Genomic DNA, 20,649 nt, shown 5'->3' with positions numbered 1-20,649 from the left:
GTGTGTGTGTGTGTACGTGTGTGTGTGTGTACGTGTGTGTGTGTGTGTGTGTGTGTGTGTGTGTGTGTGTGTGTGTGTGTGTGTGTACGTGTGTGTGTGTGTGTGTGTGTGTGTGTGTGTGTGTGTGTGTGTGTGTGTTTGTTTCAAGGTTTACAAGGACCGTTTTCAAGACATTTCAAAGAGTAATGAGGACACACCCGTTTAGGAGGACATTTGGCTGTCCTCGTAAAATAAACCTGTTTAAACGTTTTCTCTGCATGTTTTAATACCTAAAAAGTGTTTTTCTCAAAAGTCTTTTTATACCAAAAACCTGAGAAATGTTGTAAATCTGTGTGTCCGCCACTGCCCCCTATCGGTGGTCGCGGTCCCTGGTTCACGACACTCAGGCGCGGGAGATTATCAAGGGGGCAGGCATATTCCCGGAAGTAGAAACACGAAATGAGCTGGTGATCAACACTCTGCTAACTCCCTTGGACGGCCATAGACTTTCAGATTTTTGCGATCCCATAACTTCATGTAACATGTGCCCTTTGTCTCCCTTATAGCTTCTGTGTATTCTATATAGGGTATCGAAGTCAAAATTAATTCACTGTTTCCCCGTATATTACGTTGGTTTCCCGTAAAGAAGTATTTTAGCATGTCGGTTGTAGGGAAGCTAACGTTCGACGTCACATTTCCCGTAATGTCTGGATCAGAAGCTCAGTGTTGGCTGTTAGAGCTATGTGTTAGAGCTCAGTACAGCCTGCACGAAAACCATGACGGAAAGTCATTCACAAGATCAGTGAAAAAGCGTATAGCCCACGGTAACCTACTGTTTGATAGGGTAAAGCATTACCTATACAGGCAAGACAACATAATATTAATATTAAAAACGAACGTTGGAAAAGAAGACTCAAACTTTTTTCTCTCCCATTAATGTTTTGAAGATGATCATGTGTGGTAGTTTTCAACATGAACACGACATGATATCTTCTACTCTGCTTGATATAATGAATGTTCAACGTAATAAATACATACATAAATAAATGTTTAACTTTAATGACTGATCACTGTTTATTTATTACTAGAGCTTAATAAATAGTAATAAGTGATAACAAATTCAGTAGTGTGTTGCCTCCACTGCGGAAATACTGCACTTACCTTTAACCTCTTAATGCAGATTTTGAACAAATTTTGAACGATTTGTTTTTATACAATAACAGTCATTATGCCAAGTTCCACGGGCAGCACAATGATCACTCAGGGCTTAAACTAAAGACACATGACATGGGCCAAGATATAGATTTACCTTCAGGATTTTATTTACTTCATGAAGTTTCTTTTTCACAACATCATATACAAAAAATAAAAGTTGCCTATTGTTTTTGAGGTTTACTGTCGTAGAGTTTACAGTATGTGCAGGTCATGCATTTCCTGATTCATCATGGTCTTGGGAGGTACTGCACAACGTTTGGAGCAGACATATAGATGTATGTACTGTAGGTGCTACACAGCAATTCCTAATAGGTGCATTTAGGCATTCTCAAGTGTCCAAAACCTCTCAAAACTCCAAAAAACAAAAATGTGTCTGTCACTATTTATCTGTGTGTGTTGCTTTGATATTGTGTCACAGTACAGACACCCAGATAGCAATAGGTCAGTGGCCCACTGGCGGCCCACCAGCGGCAGAGTTGGCGGTCCAACGGCGGTACCCACCAGTGTAATAATACATTATAATAATACATTATAACACTTTCCATTTGCCCTCAATCAGAACAATTTACAATTATTTACAGGGCTTACCAAAGTTACCAAATTTACTAAGGTGAAGACAATGCCTGCTGATGAGAAACCTATAAATGTATTCTGTAATTTAATAATCCAATATAAAACCATTTATCCTCAGCAACTATCACACAGACTCACCACACATAGTATTAGGTTCAATACATTTTGTTTATTTATTTCTTTTACATGCTCATTTACATGCTTTATTTCTTCTACATGCTTAAACAATGTATTAAAATTATTTTTAATAATGATATTAATATGCAACACACTCTTCAGGTGTAAGGACTTAAAAGCCACCTTTCCTGCTGCACCAGTCTAATTAATTTGGAGCGCCAGGGACCTCCTCAAAGCCCGGCCCAGCATCCTCTTTACAGCATCTCGGTGGTTTTCCCTCCCAAGTATGTTCACCTGAAATACAAAGACCAAAATTACAATGGCATAACTTCCAGTCAAACATCTTAGCTGTTTTCAGCTTAAGCTGTTTTGCTATTTCATGCACAACCATCAAATACAGAGGGTATATATGATGACAAAAAGTGACAACATGTCATGTATCAAGCACACAACGCTCCACTTGGGAATGAGATTCAAGTTTAACAACACTCAAGGAGTTGAATAACGTGGCTCTCAATATATGATGTCTGTTCCCCAAAAATGTAGTGGGGAAGGGAAAAGAGATGTGAAATGCGACAGTTGTTTCAGATAACAATGGCTACTCACATGGTCTCACTTCTCGACACCCATTCCGTGATTTGAATAGTATTTTTGAATCAGTGAGTAAGTCCACATTAAAGCAAGGCAGAGCCACATTCATTACGAGAGCCAGGCTAGGACTTTTATGCCTACAATAATCACATGGCAAAACACTTAAAAAACAGACATACCAGTTGATTTTTCAGGTCCGCATCGGATGCAAGCCGCCTCTCCAACTCGTCCAGGTCCTCAACATTACTCAATGGCCTGTTGTTGTCCTCCACGAGGCCAAGATCCGCCACACCACCACCACCTAGCTTCTGCAGCATAGATGTGTTCACAGCCACCTGCTGCTTTACCCCAGCTCCTCCTCAATTGTTCGGAAGTGCTGCAGAACAAGTCTGTAAAAAATCTATGAATCAAAAGGAATAGATTGGAATTGGCATGACACAAAAAGTAAAGATGCAAAGAAGTTGTGACAGACATTCATGGCTTGTGTCTCCCTTGATATTGGTGCCAGATTAATGAAAATGCAGTTCTACCTTGCTGGGGTGTTATTGGCAGCGCTGTGAGCGAATTTGACGGAGGTGTAGGTCTGACTGGTAAACTCTGTTGAACAGATTAGAAATGAAAAGGCGTATTTAGTGAGATGATTACTGCAATGGCAGGGTTCATACAAAAAAATTGAGCTGAATTTACTACCTTTTCACTACCATCAACATGTTTTCTACTACAAAAGCAAAAGGTGAAGAGTAATGTAATGCAATACCTTTCCAAAACACAATAACACATTTAAGAACAGGATTTAACAATGAACCAAGCTACTGGCATTTGAACAGGGGTGTGTAGGCTGTCAATAGGCACTGTATTATGTATTTACCGGCATGGCTGGAGTTGATGAAGCTTGCTGGGTGGCGGTGCTGGCAAAGGTGTAGTGGTCTGACTGGTAAACTCTGTTGAACAGATTGGATATGAAAAGACGTGTTTAGTGAGATGATTACTGCAGTGGTATGACACCTGGCACATGCTAACTAGCGCCTAAAGTACAAACACTTCTAAAGGATATTTCCACTTAATTTTCAGACAAACCAAGCAAGGGACCACATTTACAGACTCTACAAATACTAACCATGATATCCATGTTTTATTTAAATGACTTGAAAGAGATCGTCAGGTATAAATGCACCATACAGTAGTGGTCAGTTCATTCATTCAGATGCTGTTACATGCTAACTAGCGCCTAAAGTACAAACACTTCTAAAGGATATTTCTACTTAATTCTCAGACAAACCAGGCTAGGGACCACATGTACAGACCCTATAAATACTAACCATGATGTCCGTTTTTTATTCAAATGTCTTGAAAGAGATCGTCAGGTATAAATGCACCATGCTAGTGTGGCCAGTTCATTCATTCACATGCTGTTACATGCTAACTGGCGCCTAGAGTACAAACACTACTAAAGGATATAACACTTCTAATAATTTACAATCTACTGATAAATACTGACGGTCGACATTACGATTGACGTTAGTGAAACTATAATGAACAGTAAAAAGTTAGCCTGTCTGCCTCTAACGGTTTTCTTTTGCTATCCACTTCAGACTTTAGCCATAGCTAGACTTTAGCGAGTCTAACGCTTTATTAATCTATTCGATGTAGGTTTTTAAAAACGTGATCATCGACTTAACAGTACAGAAATACCATTTTGCAAGAAATGAGTGATTCAGACAAAGACTAAAAATATGTTTAAAAAAGAATCAGATTGTACTTACAAGATCCAAGAAATCGCAGTCAGTCGAGGTCGAATGGCAAAATATCTGTATGAACATCTATCAGACGAGTTACAACAATGTTCAGGGCGGCCAACGTCACAAAATGAGTTTGAGTCTGCGCAGTACGATGAACAGGAAACGATTTTTTGTTTCAGCCCCCTCTCATTGAGAACGACGAGAACGACGGAGTCTGTTTGTCCATTTCTTTTAGGTCTATGGAGATTATACACAACCGCGGGAGATTATACACACAACCGCGGGAAAATAGACGCTAATTCAACACTGCGCATGCGCACATTTTGGAGAGCGCTACGCCTACGTCTGCCAGACTGCCATCAGCTGATTCCGTTTCCTCTGGAGATGCACATTGTGGAGAGCAGGTAAGAAAATTAACGAAACGTTTTAATAGATTCCAATGACAAGTAGGTATGTTAGTAGCCCATACAATATGACTGTGGTTAAATGACATTGAACGACATAATGTTAAAAAATAAAGACGTAGGTCTACAATTAACTAGGCTACTGTGTCATTTAGATTCCATAGTAAATTCCATTTATCGATAGCCTACTACACAGCCCAGAGATAACGCCAATATAAGTTAAGTCATAGACTCTATTCCATTTTAATTCCCGGCGATTCTACCAGAATAACCTATTGGTAGGTAATTTACTTGATGACCTAGGGCTGTCAGCTGGCTGGCTCGTGCATGCTATTGCCAATGCTAGCCTATAGCATGGCCACCGGAGCCTCGGTAGTTCATGGTCTACCTTTAGCCGGCTAGGTAGCCTGGATGCTAGTGGTGTAGATATTTGAACTACCAAAAATAAATTAGCCAAGGAGCAAAACACCAAAGTTGGCAGGTAAGTTACGAGCAGTATTGTTGAAAGATGGTATATCGATGTTACTACATCGGGAAAACGTTTGTTAAGATTAACTGTATTATATTCAGAGTATGCCTATTGGTAGATTGCTAACTAACAAATGAAAACGTATAGCCTACATTCAACAGGTCGTGTTGGACAAACTAAGCTTTCGTCAAATAACAGTGCTTTATGAATACATTGGCAGACAGCTGAACACGTCTTTTGTTTTCGTTTGCTTTTCATCAGAGGCATCGGATTTTTACTAATGTCAATTCCGCTAGCAAAATGCATTCAAACGTAGCTCTTTATGCAAACGTTAGCATTAGTTTGGGCTTCTGGCCAGGGGGGTAGGGGGTTTAAATGGCCTCGTAAGCTTTATGTTCAGCGCATACAAATGTTGACACGTTTTCACAATATATCGTGTTGGTTAAGCTAATGAGTGATTTGCCTCTAATTGTGTAGGCTTCATCCTTTGGCAGCGTAGCCTATGTCTTGTACTTTGTTTTTGTATTTTTCGGTCGTGATTCTCTTCATTCGGATCAATGTTTCGTAGCCACGTCTTTTTTGGTAATGATAAAGTTAATATTATGTCTACCAGGGGTCCCTCATTTGGGGTTTTGGTTTGAGCTTCAAAACATTGCTTAGTTGGTCAACATGGCATATGCATTGTCATTTAGTATCTGAGCATAAGGTGGAAGATTAAGCAAAGCATGATTACATCAGGGAAATGTTATGTGAATGTTATGAGAGCATAGAACTCAATTGAAACAGTTTGAACATCCATGGTATTAATGGGTTTCATCAGGTCCCTTTCCACAGGTGTAGTAATCAAGCACCATGCAATCTGCATTGATAATCAATGCTTGATTTTATACACCTGTGGAAAGGGACCTGATGAAACCCATGAATTAGAGAGATGAAAAGTGGTCATGTTTTGGTGTTTACATTTTTGTTCTTAATTTCCTTTAAGTCATGCCATGGATAACTACTCCCCTTCAGGATGCCACTAATCACATCCTTGCAGGAAGAGACAAGAATGCAATGTTAGAAATCAAATATATTAATCCAGTTAAAGGTGAGTGACTTTGATGCACTGTAGGCTAGACTGAGGGGTTACACTACTCTGGTTAGCACCATACTAAGCTCAATCTTTTAAGATTGAACATTAATATGGGTAGTCTGCGCTTTATTTCTACTGCACAAGAGGCGTGATCAATGGGCATCATTCAAATGACTCTAGTCCTTCAACCAATCAGACCCAATCTGGTACATCTTTTGGATAAGCTAGTTTGTGATTCGACCCAAAGGTTGTGGACAGGAAGCAGGGGAGATGGATGTGCAGGTTTCCAGCCTGAGCTGCTGGGCGAAATCCAAATTTGCCGGCAGGTCAGGCAGGGTTCCCCCAGCCTAAGGTTACACGCAACAGGTTCTTGAATCGATATTGTCACCAGTGGTTTTCAGTCTATGACTATTAATTGTACATCAATATAAATTAATAAAGTTGTTAATAGTGTTTCAATAATATTTTAGTTAACAGTGGGATTAATGTATTCATTATTCTACATGTAGAACTACAAATAAGCACAACCTTGTATTGTAGCAATTTATTGGCACAATTACATTTTCTGCGATTATTTGCAGTGCTGAGTTGTATCCAATGGATAGTCTGCTACCCTTGTGTCTCTAATAATGTTGTGTCTGCAGGTCGTGGTATCTTCACTTCAGCTGTTTTCAATCAAGGAGACTTTGTGGTGGAGTATAGAGGGGAGCTCATTGATGCAGCTGAAGCTGAACATAGACGTAAACTGTACCACAGTGCATGTTCAATCTTCATGTTTGACTTCAAATGGAAGCGGAAGACATGGTGGTAGGTTCAGAATGACTAATATGTTTAGATTTCTATAGTGAGAAGTCAGGATTTCTGAAGTGAAGACCTCATGTTGCAATTAACTGTGCGTTGAACAGCTACTGTAATAGTTGTATTGGATGTTGCCATTAGTGTAGTTGCTTACAAATTAAAGTACAATTAAAATTAATTTGTCACTATAAACGTCTGTTTAGTGCATGATGTTTGTTAATTTGCAGTATTGATGGAGCACTTGAAGATGGATCATTTGGACGACTGGTAAACGATGAGCACAAGTCACCAAATTGCAGAATGAAGTTGATTGAAGCAGGAGGGAAGCCACATATGTGCCTTTTTGCACTGAAGGAAATTGTGTCCGGAACTGAAATCACCTATGACTATGGTGGGAAGGAATGGCCCTGGCGCAAAAAGGTGGGTCATTTTGATTTCTTTCCCCCCTATGAATTGGAGTCAATATAGCCTATATTTTGACATCTTGATAACAATGAAATCATCTCTGTCTTAAAAGCCACTGTGTGTTAAGCTGTCAGTTTCATGATGCCACTGAAATTACACAATACCCATCACTAGCTAGTGCCAACAATTATAACCAAGAAATAGAAGTCTCTTCTTGGTGATATTCAGTCTGGTTTTCGGTCAATCTTGTAATCTTGAATTTGCATAACTCGCCCAGGTGATGCCAGCTAGTTTATCTGTTTACGTTGTCCTGTATGTTTTGTAGGTTCCCCTTACTGTTACAAGCACTGCTGCTCAAGAGTCTATTAAAGACAGTTTCCAAGACCAAATCATGTCATCCACAGTCTTTATTGAAGGTCAGTGGCTGTTTGACTTAATATTTTATCTAGTTGTCAATGGTGTGCTGTAGATGAGGGAGAAACATTTATGCCACTTATTGCCATCTTAACTGAGATGGTTTTACTTAGTTATGGTGGACATATAAACCTATTGTTTCCCAGTGAACCATGTGAACCAGTGATGGTGTGGTTGCTTCTAGAGTGAAGCTCAACCCCACCCTCCCTGGCCTTCCTCATATATTTTTTCTGTATTCTACAGAGACCAGAGAGAGACCAGAAGTCCAGTCCTGCAATATGACACCAGGCAGTTCAGCTTGTGAGGTTAGGTTGAATACAGTTGTCTTTCAAAGCAATAAGTTCTATCAGAGACGGTTTATAAAGCGAGACGAGTCATATGAGGGTCAATCCTGGTGTCCCTGTGACGTAGTGCCACTCCCATTTAGGAGGCAAACGGGAGAAATAAACCTTATCTCGGATTATGATCATTCCCTTAGCCCTACATTCAGCAATGCAAGTAACGAACCCATATTCTACAAGGCACACGTCTTTCTAACATTCCCACATTGAAATCGTATTTTCCAGCGTGATAAATACATAGAAAAATAACTTTGTTCACGACCTGTCCCTCCTGACCTGACCTGTCTCCGCTAATTGCGCAGGCCACCTGTTATCAACGGCACACTGCTTCTGCTGCTTCTACACTGGTCTACTCGTCACTGATCACGCCCAGATAGGAGGCGGAAGTGGGCCCCATTTAATTCCATTGAAAACCCCCTTTATGATTCATCTTCCTTACTATACGATCTTTGGTTCTGTTGTTTTACAATGGCTAAGGAAATAAGTAGGAAAGTAGTATTATATGAATGAGAGCACAGTAAAATATAGTGAATTATTTGTAAATAACAATTCTTCCACAAAATATATTTTCTCTAGCTGAATTGTTAGCAAGTAATTCATAAATGCAGACAGCATAGCTTTTCTAATGGTGTACTAATATAGAACAAAATGCAGCCAGAAATGTGTTATTGTGGGAATTTTACAAGAGGATGCTGAATGACAATACATTTAATTGAATTGAATATTTGTGTAAAACTCACATATGCATTTTTATGTTTAACTTGTTTAGACACAGCTCAGTGGTGCAAGCTTCCCTTCTGGCCAACACTCCATTGCAGAGCTTGGTGACGATGCCCATGACTTGGAAGCCAATGTTTTCTCTTCAGACTTATACAGAGGTGAGTCCTTGCTTGAATTAGCAATGTTTGGTTAATACTGGGGTCTTGCAAAGTTCTGCGCCTTCATATCCTGTGTTCTCTTCAACAGATGCAGAATTGAGAGCAGAGTGTCAGTCATTTATTCCCACACCAGACAGCCCTGCACATGAGGTTAGTTTGAATTCAGCTGTTTATTTTGGGATGTATGAATGTTTAGAAATTATTGTAGTTTTGTAAGGGACATTTTTATCAATGAATTACGAATCTGAAATCTTTGTCGGGACAGATAGTCGTCACTTAACACTGTTACCCTGGCTACATCATTTTGAGTGTCATGAACTTAAAGGAACACTTCACCATTTTTTCATATTAAACTACGTTATTCCCTTGATTAAGACGAGTTGATGCATACCTCTCACGTTTCAATGCGTGCACTCACTGGCCTTGGCACGCGGCGCAACTTTGATAGCACTTAGCTAGCCCAGTTCATTCATTAGGATCCAAACAGAGATGAAGTTGGAAGCGACCAAACACCTCCATGTTTTCCCTATTAAAATGCAGTTACACGAGTAGTCACATGACTAAGTATGGTGAGACAAAATAAAACGTGGTGCATTTCTAAGCAGGTAAGAGGGGTAACTATATTGTGTGGTGCAGTAATATCCTCACTCTTGCACTTTCAGTTTCACTTTGAAGTGAGGATATTACTGGGCCGAGTCTAAGGTCCCTATTGTTATTCCGCCACACAATATAGTTATCCCTTTTGCCTGCTTAGAAATGCACCACGTTTAATTTTGTCTCACTATACTTGGTCGTGTGACTACCCGTGTAACTATATTTTAATAGGGAAAGTGAGAGGTATGTATCAACTCGTCTTAGTTAAGGGAATAGCGTAGTTTTATGAAAAAACGGTGAAGTGTTCTTTTAAAGGTTTGAGTGAGGGTGTCCTTTTAATGTGTAATGGACTGTACCAGTTTATGCCTGTTCATCTTTGTATATTGCTGTCCTTTTTTTAGGTGCACTGTGTCAGGGGCCAGTGTAGCACTTCGACTGCAAAAGAGGGGATTGGAGAAGTTAGTGTCCAGCCGCAGGAGGTGTCACCCCCTGTGTTCTCAACAGACTTTGCCAGTGGTCAGTTATAGTTTTGAATAAATGTTGTTAACTTCTGGCAATGCATGTCATGCTTGCTAAAGATCTGCAGCATGAAAAACATGTGGCAATATCAGGCCATTTTTAGTGAGGGATGTGAGTCGGGAATGTTATGGCTATATGTGGTTTTATGACTTGAGGAAAGTTAAGCACTGAATCTCCCTGTGTTCTCTTGTACAGAGACCAAATCGATATTGGAATGCCAATCATCCAGATCCACACCAAACGACTCTGCATGTGAGGTGAGTTTGAATTTATCTGTACTTTGAAATTGACCAATGATTGAAGTACTGTGATGTTCCATGGAACACAATTTTCAATGTTTTAGTAAGCTTCTTGAAGCTACATTAGAAATGCAGTCTATTCAGTACGGATGGTCTTTACTAACCATGATGTCCCCCCAACACTGGTGTGTGTCTGAGTGTGCCATACACTGGGAGTTCAATAGTAGAAATGCCTTCTATTCAGTACGGATGGTCTTTACTAACCACGGTGTCCCCCTAACACTGGTGTTTTTCTGAGTGTGCCATACACTGGGAGTTCAATAGTGGAAATGCCTTCTATTCAGTATGGATGGTCTTTACTAACCACGGTGTCCCCCTAACACTGGTGTTTTTCTGAGTGTGCCATACACTGGGAGTTCAATAGTGGAAATGCCTTCTATTCAGTATGGATGGTCTTTACTAACCATGGTGTCCTCCTAACACTGGTGCTTTTCTGAGTGTGCCATACACTGGGAGTTCAATAGTGGAAATGCCTTCTATTCAGTATGGATGGTCTTTACTAACCATGGTGTCCTCCTAACACTGGTGCTTTTCTGAGTGTGCCATACACTGGGAGTTCAATAGTGGAAATGCCTTCTATTCAGTATGGATGGTCTTTACTAACCATGGTGTCCTCCTAACACTGGTGTTTTTCTGAGTGTGCCATACACTGGGGGTGCCTCTCATTTGGCTTATATACGTCCTCCCTTCCGCCTTGATCCTCATTGATCTACATAAAGAATGATGGGGCGGCAACAATGGGATAGTCTATCCGGTTTTAGTTATAGATCAGTGGGAACGCCCCTCGAGCATCGAGGATCGAGGAGAGATGTTGAGAGGCACCCTGGGAGTTCAATAGTGGAAGTCTGAGTGTTTGTCCTTCAGACTGTTAATGACATCCACAATGTCCTTGCATACCATGAGTTTGTCTGTGTAACAAACACATGCACAGATTTTTACCCTTTTTCACAAAATTACTTTAGTTTATTAGAATTGTTTTTACTTTTGTTGCTTTACTTAAATAGATTTCTTAAATATCTTAAATAGTTCATTAACATATTTCCTTGCTGTTTGCGGTTATGTAGTTCTGTGGCTAGGAAGAAGAGAATAATCAGTTTCATTGCACCTATCAGTTAGTTACTCACTGTTTCGCTAGTGGCCTGTATTGTGTAAACACAGGGCACAGTTTCAGTTTTTTTTTTTTTTTAAACGTCAGAGTTTCAAGTATATGCATATATGTTTCTTGTGTGTGTGTGATGAGTGACATCCCAACAGTTAGCCAAACAGGAAGTCAGGAATTGAATAGATATGTTTCACTATAATATCTCAAAGTAACTTCTTTCCCCCTATTTATCTCTCCTGATGGATTTGTAGAAAATGTTGTGTGAAAGTAACAGCCAATTTTTTTTATTTGTTTTTTAATTCATGATATAATTTGTATGTGTAAATGTTAACATTTATTTCATGTTTCACAACATTTTTGCCACAGTGTACAATTCATCAGCTGGTTTTTGAAATGGTGAGAATTGACGAATGCTGGATATGTCATTCACCTTTGACATCTATCAGATGGTGCGGTCTAAGATGCAAACGTAAGTGTGTTTTTCATCTTCTCCCAATTAATGCATTTCTCAGTATGCCATAAATAGTTTAATTTCATGCCATGAGTCCGTTCCAGTCTCACAACTATAAAGCATAAAACCATGTTGATTGAATGTTTTATCATTTCAAACCATTGCGGTTGAGAACACTGGAGTGGCAGATACAATGACGTACCAAGTGAGGGAGTTTGCAAGCGGAGGCACGTGGCAGAGAACAGTGAGCATACGTGCAAACTAGTCACCTTTTGGCAAAATGTACCGTTTTGGAATCAAAATAGGCCATTTGCGTAGGCTGGGTAAACCCTGACCTGCCGGCAATTTGGATTTCGCCCTGCAGCTCAGGTTGGAAACCTGCACATCTATCTCTCCTGCTTCCTGTCCACATCTTCTGGATCCAGTCACAAACTAGCTTATCCAAAAGGCACACTCAGATCGTTGATCTTTACACTTTTGGATAGTCCTTCAACCAATCAGTCATCTGAACTATGCCCATTGACCACGCCTCTTATGCAGTAGAAATGCAGTGCAGACTCCCCAGACTAATGTTCAATCTTAAAAGATTGAGTTTAGTATGGTGATAGCCAAACTAGCTACAACCTTAAATGCACGCAAATGTATCGCTCTTTCATCCAGTACGCTGCAGCTCGGTGACATGCATTTTTCATGGACTTGGTTTGATGCGCTGTGTGAACATGGAGCAATGTTTATCATCCTTTGCCAACATTTTTAAAGATTAGCTTGGCAGAAAAGCATAATACACCAACTTTTCATTATGTCTCAGTGAGTGTCAACACAAGCAAAATGCCCTCAAGTCCGTTATGTAATTACACATATGCTCATAAACTTTGAAGATGAAGTTAAACCTTCATCGAACATGTACATTTCTTAGAATGTCTATATACTCGAAATGCCTGTCCAATATAGCCTGGCTTGCGCCTACCACTTCTCAAATGAGACGTGGTCTGGCAACCAGAAGTAAATTTTCTCGTATTTGAAAAAATGCCCAGTTCCGTTCATTGGGCGCTACGGATGTCTATCAAATGTGCATAGCTCCTCATCGTCTTGCTTTACCCCCTCTTCTGTGATTGGTCCCCTATCTCAGGCGAAAATTAGGGCAGTAGCTTCCAGACTGTCTAAGCAGCGTGAATCAAATCACTGCGCAAGGCAGGATGGGACCACTCAGGCCATGTCCAATAAGCATCTACCAGTGTTTTTTTTTTTTTCTAACATTTTCTAAATTTGTGCCGTCCAATAAGTCACTGGGCCTATCTTTACGCATCTGAGTTGATAATAGATCGAGTGGGTCGCCTTTGAATTTAGAATGTAGTGGTCATGATGAACAAAAACTTTAGGCCTAATAAATCCAGACCTAATTCAATAGATCCACCAAGCAATTGGCAATCCAAATGATTCTAGTTGTCTCCACAGCTTTTAAATTACTTTCCTTTTATTCCCACAAGCCTTCTTAGTTAATGTAGGATAAACATTTCAGCATTTCTGTTCTTCCATTCTGCCAGAAGTCTTTGGGCCAAGAATGCATTTTGAAACATGGCCTATATGACCTCACACCTTGCACATTACACGTTACAAAAATAATCGGTCTTTGATCAGGTCAGGCTACTAATGTATCTGTTTTACAGTAACGATGCTTTATATTCAGGATCTCAAGTATCTTAATTGTTAGGACGATGCCATATGATCAATCTAATGTGTGATGTGTGGGATCACAACATGCATTTTTAACTTTGAATGAGTAATGTACATGCTCTGCCACTCCAGTGAATTCTACCTTAATGGTGGAAACCTGTGTCCTTTTTGTCTAAATTGAATTTTAAAACTGTGCATTTGTACTTAATAGTTCATTTTGTTCACATTTCTTGATTTTATATGTTTCGAAAGTGTGAAGCTGTTTGCATTTAATAAGAAAATGAGTATGTGATTAGTCAGCATGGGAAACTGCTCAATTGTTGTCTAACACTGTGGTTTGCCTAATTTTGTCTATGAAGAATGCTGTGGTGTGTGGCATAGAAACTGCCTCCAGAAATCCTCAGAAGACTGGGATATAGATGTAAGTGTACATTGAAGTATATATCGATATAATGAGTTGTTTTTTTAAATTCATTCATTTCATTCCATTCATTTCATTCTACTTTACAGGATGATGTAACATCAGCATCTGATGATGAGTACATCCCAGAGTCTGTATCGGATTCAGAAAGCTCAGGGACAGAGTTGAGTGTTGAGTTGCCTGAACCATCCAAAGCGTCCCATACCACTAACATGCCTGATTTAGGCGATACTTTTGCTGAACAAGAACACATGAATACACAGGATATCTGTAAGAATTTCCTGGTGGATGTAGAAACTATCGGTGATCTCCAAAGTGACCCCAAACCAGAACCAGAAAGCTCAGAGTCAAACATGCAGAAAACAGTGAGTACCGAAAAGGGTACGGTGGATGTTCTTAGCCAAAGTAAATCCCCAACCAAATCAGGAAAACTCCTTAAAAGCCATGTCAATTATTGTTTCCTATGTGGAAAACCTCAAACAAACTTTGCACGTCATCTCGAGAGGCATGCACATGAAAATGCTGAAATTGCTCAGGCACTCCAGTTCCCCAAATCATCAAAGGACAGAAAGGTTCTTCTTGAAAAATTCCGAAACCTTGGCAACTTCAAGCATAACTCAGTCGTTAAAACCACAGGATCAGGCTGTCTTAAAGTGAAAAGGAGTTCCAAACAGAGCAGCAGCTCTGAGACGTATGATTACTGCTTGTACTGTAAGGGTATGATATCCAGAAAAGAACTTTCTCGACATATGAAAAGATGTGCTCTGAGACCCGAGAATAATGTTGAAGAGGGACCCAAGTTGAGAGAGAGAGTCTTTGGCATAGCATCTGCTCAATCTACAATGTCCCAGCCAATCTCAAGTGAACTTTGGTCAGTGCTGGGCAAAATGCACAAGGATGCAGTGTCCTCTGCAGTAAGGAATGATCATTATCTCATGCAGTTTGCCCAGTCCCTCTTTAATAAACATGGGAGTGACAGATCAAAGCATGAGTATATAAGACAGAAAGTAAGGGAACTTGGGAGATTACTTGTGACTTTGCGCCACACAACTAGAATCCATAACATGGAAGAGGCAATAAAACCAGGCAACTTCTTCATTCTTACTAGTGCTGTCAAGAGAGTTTCTGGTTTTGATCACCAAAACAACACATTCAAAGCCCCAAGTTTGGCCCTGAAAATTGGGCATTCTCTCAGAAAGATAAGTGACCTCATGATGTGTCGTGCCCTCATGGAAGAGGACCAAGAGGGGATCGATTCCATCAAGAGGTTTCATACACTTCAGAAAACAAAGTGGTCTGAATTAGTTTCCCATTCTGCCTTATCAAACCTGAGCGAGGCCAAATGCAACAAGAGCACCAGGCTTCCACTGGCCAAAGACGTTCAGAAGATACAGTTACATCTTGGTCAGCAAGTGGAATTGACTAAGGAGAAACTAGCCGATAATCCAGGTGAAGTGGCGCGAATGACTGTAAAAAATGTTGAAGATCGTGACATGTCACAACTTAACGATGACATAAGCACTGGGCTTACAGAAGTTGAGAGGAGACTTTGCAAACAATTCGCCAGAGTGGAATTGAGGGGGGAAAAAGGACGAAATGTTGCGGTGATCCTGACTCCTGATATGACCGCTAACCTGTCACCCCTCATTAGTAAAAGGAAAGAGTGTGGAGTTACTGAAAACAACGATTACCTCTTCGCTGTTCCTTGTAGTCTTGGTCACTACAGAGGGCAGTTTGGTCAATTTGCAGATGCTTGTGGAGCCGAAGATCCTCAAAACCTCAGATCAACTAACCTTCGCAAACAGATCGCCACAATAAGCCAAGTCATGAACTTGAAAGATAATGAACTGGACCAGCTGGCCGATTTTCTCGGCCATGACATTAGGGTGCATATAGAGTACTATCGACTGCCCCAATCAACAATTCAGCTGGCTAAGATCTCAAAACTGCTTATGGCTATGGAGAAGGGAAGTGTGAAGGATATTCAAGGAAAATTTCTTGATGGAATCGGTGGTATGCATCATTTACATTTTGTTGAATATACCTGGTGTATGTGTATATGGTTGATGGTGTAATAACATTTTTACATTGTCATTTAATAGATGACACAGAAGATATGGATACAGGATCACAGCAACTCCCCGATGTTTCCACTCTGCAAGGTAATGTTCAAATGGGGTCCCAAAATGCGGATTTTGTAATTCTATAAGTGAAATATTTAAAATTGGCTTCAAATGTGTAAACTTTTTATTGCCTACCCTCCTTGCTGTGTAGTTGATGCCATTGTTTTTTTGTTTTGTTTTGTTGTTCGACGATGAAGAAATATTGGCTTCTGGCACTTTTGGATCGCCTCACCTCTCCGAGACCGCAGCTCAAGGTATAATCTCAATAATGGACCCAAAGTTTGCCCAACATATCTCATGTAATGAGCTGGGATCTGTGGGTTCATTAGATCAGAGTATATTAAAATTGTTTTAGTCAGGAATTTGCCAGTAGTATGTTTGTTAGAAACTTTGTTAGAAGCATAACTTCTTTTAATTTCTCTTCATTGTGACACATATGCTTTATGGTTAGTATTTTGTATTGGTGAAATATTTAAAGGAACACTCCACCGTTTTTTCCATATTAAACTACGTTATTCCCTTAATTAAGACGAGTTGATACATACCTCTCAGGTTTCAATGCATGCACTCAAAGGCTCTGACGCACGGCGCTACTTTGATAGTACTCTAGGTAACCCAGTTCATTCATTAGGATCCAAACAGAGGTGAAGTTAGAAGCGACCAAACACCTTCACGTTTTCCCTAAATTCCCATTTTTGTATTAAAATACAGTTCCACGAGTAGTCACACGACCAAGTATGGTGAGACAAAATAAAACGTGCATTTCTAAGCAGGTAAGAGGGATAATTATATTGTGTGGCGGAATAACACTTGGGAGTACTTTGACTCGGCGCAGTAATATCATCACTCTTGCACTTTCAGTTTCATTTTGGAGTGAAGATACTACTGCGCAGAGTCGAAGTGCTCCCAATTACTAGTCCGCCACACATTATACTTCTCCTTCTTACCCACTTAGAAAAGCGCCATGTTTTATTTTGTGTCACTAACTAGTCGTGTAACTACTCATGTAACTGTATTTTAATAGGGAAAACGTGAAGGTGTTTGGTTGCTTCTAACTTCATCTCTGTTTGGATCCTAATGAATGAACTGGACGCTAAGTGCTATCAAAGTAGCGCCGCGCACCAGAGCCAGTGAGTGCACGCATTGAAATGCGAGAGGTATGTATCAACTCGTCTTAGTTAAGGGAATAGCGTAGTTTAATATGAAAAAACGGTGGACTGTTCCTTTAAAATAGGCTTTTTTATACATTAAGATAACAGCCTAATGTTATTTCAAATATTTTCTATTGCCTACCCTCCTTGCTGTGTAGTTGATGCCATTGTTTGTTTTGCCTTTTTTGTCTTGTTTTCAGACAATGAAGTAATGTTGGCTGCTGGAACTTGTGGATCGCCTCACCTCTCTGAGACCGCAGCTCAAGGTATGGTTATGGTTATGGTTATTGCTTTTGCTATTTGGAAGATGCCTTTGTCCAAAGCGACATACAAATAAAAACAATACAATAATTGATTTAACAGCGAACAATTTCAAAAAGTTGGTCAGACTACAGTAGGGAGAATAGCAACATAAACTAAAATATCAATTCAAGCAATAACCTAATGAAAATAAACAATTAATATAGGGTAACAGCAAACAAACAAAGTCATTCAATCAGTCATATTATAACAGGTATAATTTCAATAATGGACCCAACGTTTGCCCAACGTATCTCATGAGCTTGGATTTGTGGGTTCATTAGAGTATATTAAAAATGTTTTAGTCAGGAATTTGCTACTAGTACGATTGCTATCTTTTTGTCATCTCTCTTCATTGTGACACATATGCTTTGTGATTTAGTATTTTGATGTCTTAAGTAGTTTGCATGATCATTTTAAAACAACAGGGAAGACTTGGCCTGTGTACATCTACATCATTTCCTAGTAAAATTATCACTCAAGGTATTGTTGCAGTCACGCTCTCCATCCAGTTTAACAACTTTGCCATGAGTTTTAGTTATTAGAATACAGAATTGTCTGTCTGCTTGTTATGTGCATGGCAGTAGAATATATTACAGTTTTGATTGGTCCGCAGGTAGGCTCTTTAAGCCCATACACTTATACTGCACAATTTTTTTTTTAGATGACCTGTGGAACTCTGTCTGTGTGACTTCTAGTTCACCTCATCTCCCTGACTCAGTCACTCAAGGTATTATTTAAATGCTCTCCATCACTAGGCATGCTTGCTAATGTGCAGTCTACACCAAATTATGTTTGGTTAGACATATAAAGCATATAAAGAAGCTGGATGTATTTTGTGTTTTATTATCACACACATTTTGTCGACACAAGTTCCAGTTTGTTTGGCAATTTTGAACAGCAACATCCCTGCCTGCATGTACTGTACACGTTGAAGGATCTTTTATCTTTTCATTTCTTCTCATCTTTTTTGTAATTGTTCAGGTTTCCGTGTTTCATCAAGACGGTGTGTGAAGAGACCATGGTCCAAGGAGGAGATACAAGCTGTGATGAAACATATGAGGCCTTTTATTGAAAACGGTGTCACTCACCAGTGAGCAGTGCCTGAAGTGCAAGGAAAAGGAACACCCTGTGTTGGAGACAAGATCCATTCAAAACATTCGATATTTTGTACGCAACAGAGGCTTGACTTTTAAAAGGCATTCAAAGGCTAAACACTAAATGCACTTTTGGCTAGCCTGAGACTTGGGTCTAATATTTTATAAGTTTATGTCTTGTTCTCAGAAATTTAGGTCACTTAATTTATATTGCTCCCAGGCAGATGTTTGTTTGTTTGTTTGTTTTGCTTTGTGGTTAGCCTGGACCTTTTAATGTAAGGATTCATTTTATTTTGCTTTATTTATTTCTACAATGCTGTCCTTTGCTAAGGAACAGAATCTTGAGGTGACCAAATACAGTTCAGTGATACAGCAAATATTGTGTGGTGTGTTAATAATGACAAACCTACAAAAAAAGGCTCTCTTCTCAGGTTATGTGTGATTCTGTGCAATGGGCAATGGCAGACTCTGGACACGCCAGTTGCAGTGGGGATGTGAAGCATGATTGCAGGTTGGCAGTTGGTTCAGGACATGGAAACCTCCATAATACTAGTGAGGAAGGATACAAAGATAAGTGCTGGTGGGGTTGTGTAGCTTGACCGTATTTGATTGGAGGTGCTGATGTTTTCTAGATGAAGAAGTGTAGAATGGCGTGATTGTGCACCTTATGTACATTATCTGCAAATTATATCCCGATGTGATGAGTTATTTACACTTACTGTAGTTCAGCTTATGTGCCAAATTGTAATGTACAACTGTAGGTCAACAAAGAAAACAAAATTACCTCTTAATATATATTCAATATTATTATAATGGTGTGCCTTAGTCACTTTGGCCTAGTAATCCATGTGTCCTCTCAAAGCAGGTTATACTCGGTGTATGTGTGTGACCTGGCCTTACAGACCTTGTGTCCTTTCAAAGCAGGTTATACTCAGTGTATGTGTATGATGACATCACTGACCTTGTACACCACACTGTCCTTATAGACCCTGTTTTAGAAAAGTCTTTACAAACCACTAAAAAGTCTGAAAAACGGCTTTTTTTTATATCTCAGGTTTGGCAAGGAAATCTTTTAATTTTAAACGTTGTATAGGTTCCCTGATTTTTTTCATGACGTTTGATATGTGTTTTGTAGCTCTAGCACCACGGGAACCCTGTGTCCCTGTATCCCTGTGTTAAGTCTGATTTACGAAAATTTTCGTAAATTGTCCTCTTAGCCCGACAAACGGGTATAGGTGTGTGTGCGTGTGTGTGTTTGTCTGTGTGTGTGTGTGTGTCTCTGTGTGTGTGTGTCTCTCTGTGTGTGTGTGTCTCTCTGTGTGTGTGTGTGTGTGTGTGTGTGTGTGTGTGTGTGTGTGTGTGTGTGCTACCCCCACTTCCTCTCTAGCATGGCCGGTTGGCCAAAGTAAAGAGATCGGCTGCATTGGCCAGCTCAGTGAAGCCCACAGCACAACTTTGCCATCTCATGCACCATGTTGGCACTAATCTCCAGTCCTTGTCTGGCAGCTACCACTCTCACTCATGCGCACACACACACACACACACACACACACACACACACACACACACACACACACACACACACACACACACACACACCACACACACCACACACACACCACCACCATCTTCTGCACCATGTTGCCACTGATCTGCAGTCCTTGTCTGGCAGCTACCACTCTCACTCATGCGCACACACACACACACACACACACACCACACACACACACACACACACACACACACACACACACACACACACACACACACAGACACACACACGCTGTGGGCTGTAAGCCCCCCCTCCTGCTGGTCATGTCCATATCTGGCGGCAGTATTAGATCAGCGTAGCCTGGGGATAATGATGTGGGGGGGAGCCAGGGCCTGGTGCCCTGTGCGGGGGAAGCAGCTCTAAACCCC

At 40.2% G+C, this 20,649-nt stretch overlaps 2 protein-coding genes and 2 long non-coding RNA genes across 5 annotated transcripts in view; 3 read left to right on the top strand and 1 right to left on the bottom strand.

Annotated features, from left to right (window-relative positions):
• The window catches only part of LOC134065810 (centrosome-associated protein CEP250-like), a 138,748-nt gene that overhangs the window by 34,010 nt on the left and 84,089 nt on the right, over positions 1-20,649 (top strand). The window lies entirely within an intron of this gene.
• LOC134066446 (uncharacterized) lies at positions 1,917-4,226 on the bottom strand. Of its 2 annotated transcripts, none has more exons than XR_009936433.1 (4): positions 3,344-4,226; positions 3,006-3,072; positions 2,655-2,864; positions 1,917-2,178 (listed from the first exon to the last, which is right to left on the bottom strand). It is a non-coding gene; the product is annotated as an uncharacterized LOC134066446 (long non-coding RNA). The 2 variants fall into 2 exon arrangements; XR_009936434.1 differs by having other exon boundaries at positions 2,655-2,851.
• Positions 7,182-16,336, top strand: LOC134066485 (uncharacterized). Its single transcript, XM_062521845.1, has 11 exons — positions 7,182-7,380; positions 7,691-7,781; positions 8,023-8,084; positions 8,890-8,998; positions 9,087-9,148; positions 9,994-10,108; positions 10,307-10,368; positions 11,879-11,981; positions 13,997-14,058; positions 14,148-14,254; positions 16,333-16,336. The coding sequence occupies exons 1-11, from the start codon at positions 7,261-7,263 to the stop codon at positions 16,334-16,336; spliced, it is 897 nt and encodes a 298-aa protein (XP_062377829.1). The 5' UTR covers positions 7,182-7,260.
• Positions 16,376-19,939, top strand: LOC134066196 (uncharacterized). Its single transcript, XR_009936386.1, has 4 exons — positions 16,376-16,435; positions 17,533-17,598; positions 18,297-18,362; positions 18,617-19,939. It is a non-coding gene; the product is annotated as an uncharacterized LOC134066196 (long non-coding RNA).

This window comes from Sardina pilchardus, chromosome 19 (genome assembly GCF_963854185.1).
Source record: "Sardina pilchardus chromosome 19, fSarPil1.1, whole genome shotgun sequence".
Lineage (NCBI taxonomy): Eukaryota > Metazoa > Chordata > Actinopteri > Clupeiformes > Clupeidae > Sardina > Sardina pilchardus.
This window is presented reverse-complemented; position numbering and strand designations above follow the sequence as displayed.

Bases quoted from the DNA above. Each gene is read 5' to 3' on its own strand.
- LOC134066485 (XM_062521845.1), top strand. From the start codon at position 7,261: ATGAAGTTGATTGAAGCAGGAGGGAAGCCACATATGTGCCTTTTTGCA. The intron at 7,381-7,690 runs GTGGGTCATTTT...TATGTTTTGTAG, and splicing joins AATGGCCCTGGCGCAAAAAG to GTTCCCCTTACTGTTACAAG. The intron at 8,085-8,889 runs GTTAGGTTGAAT...TAACTTGTTTAG, and splicing joins CAGGCAGTTCAGCTTGTGAG to ACACAGCTCAGTGGTGCAAG.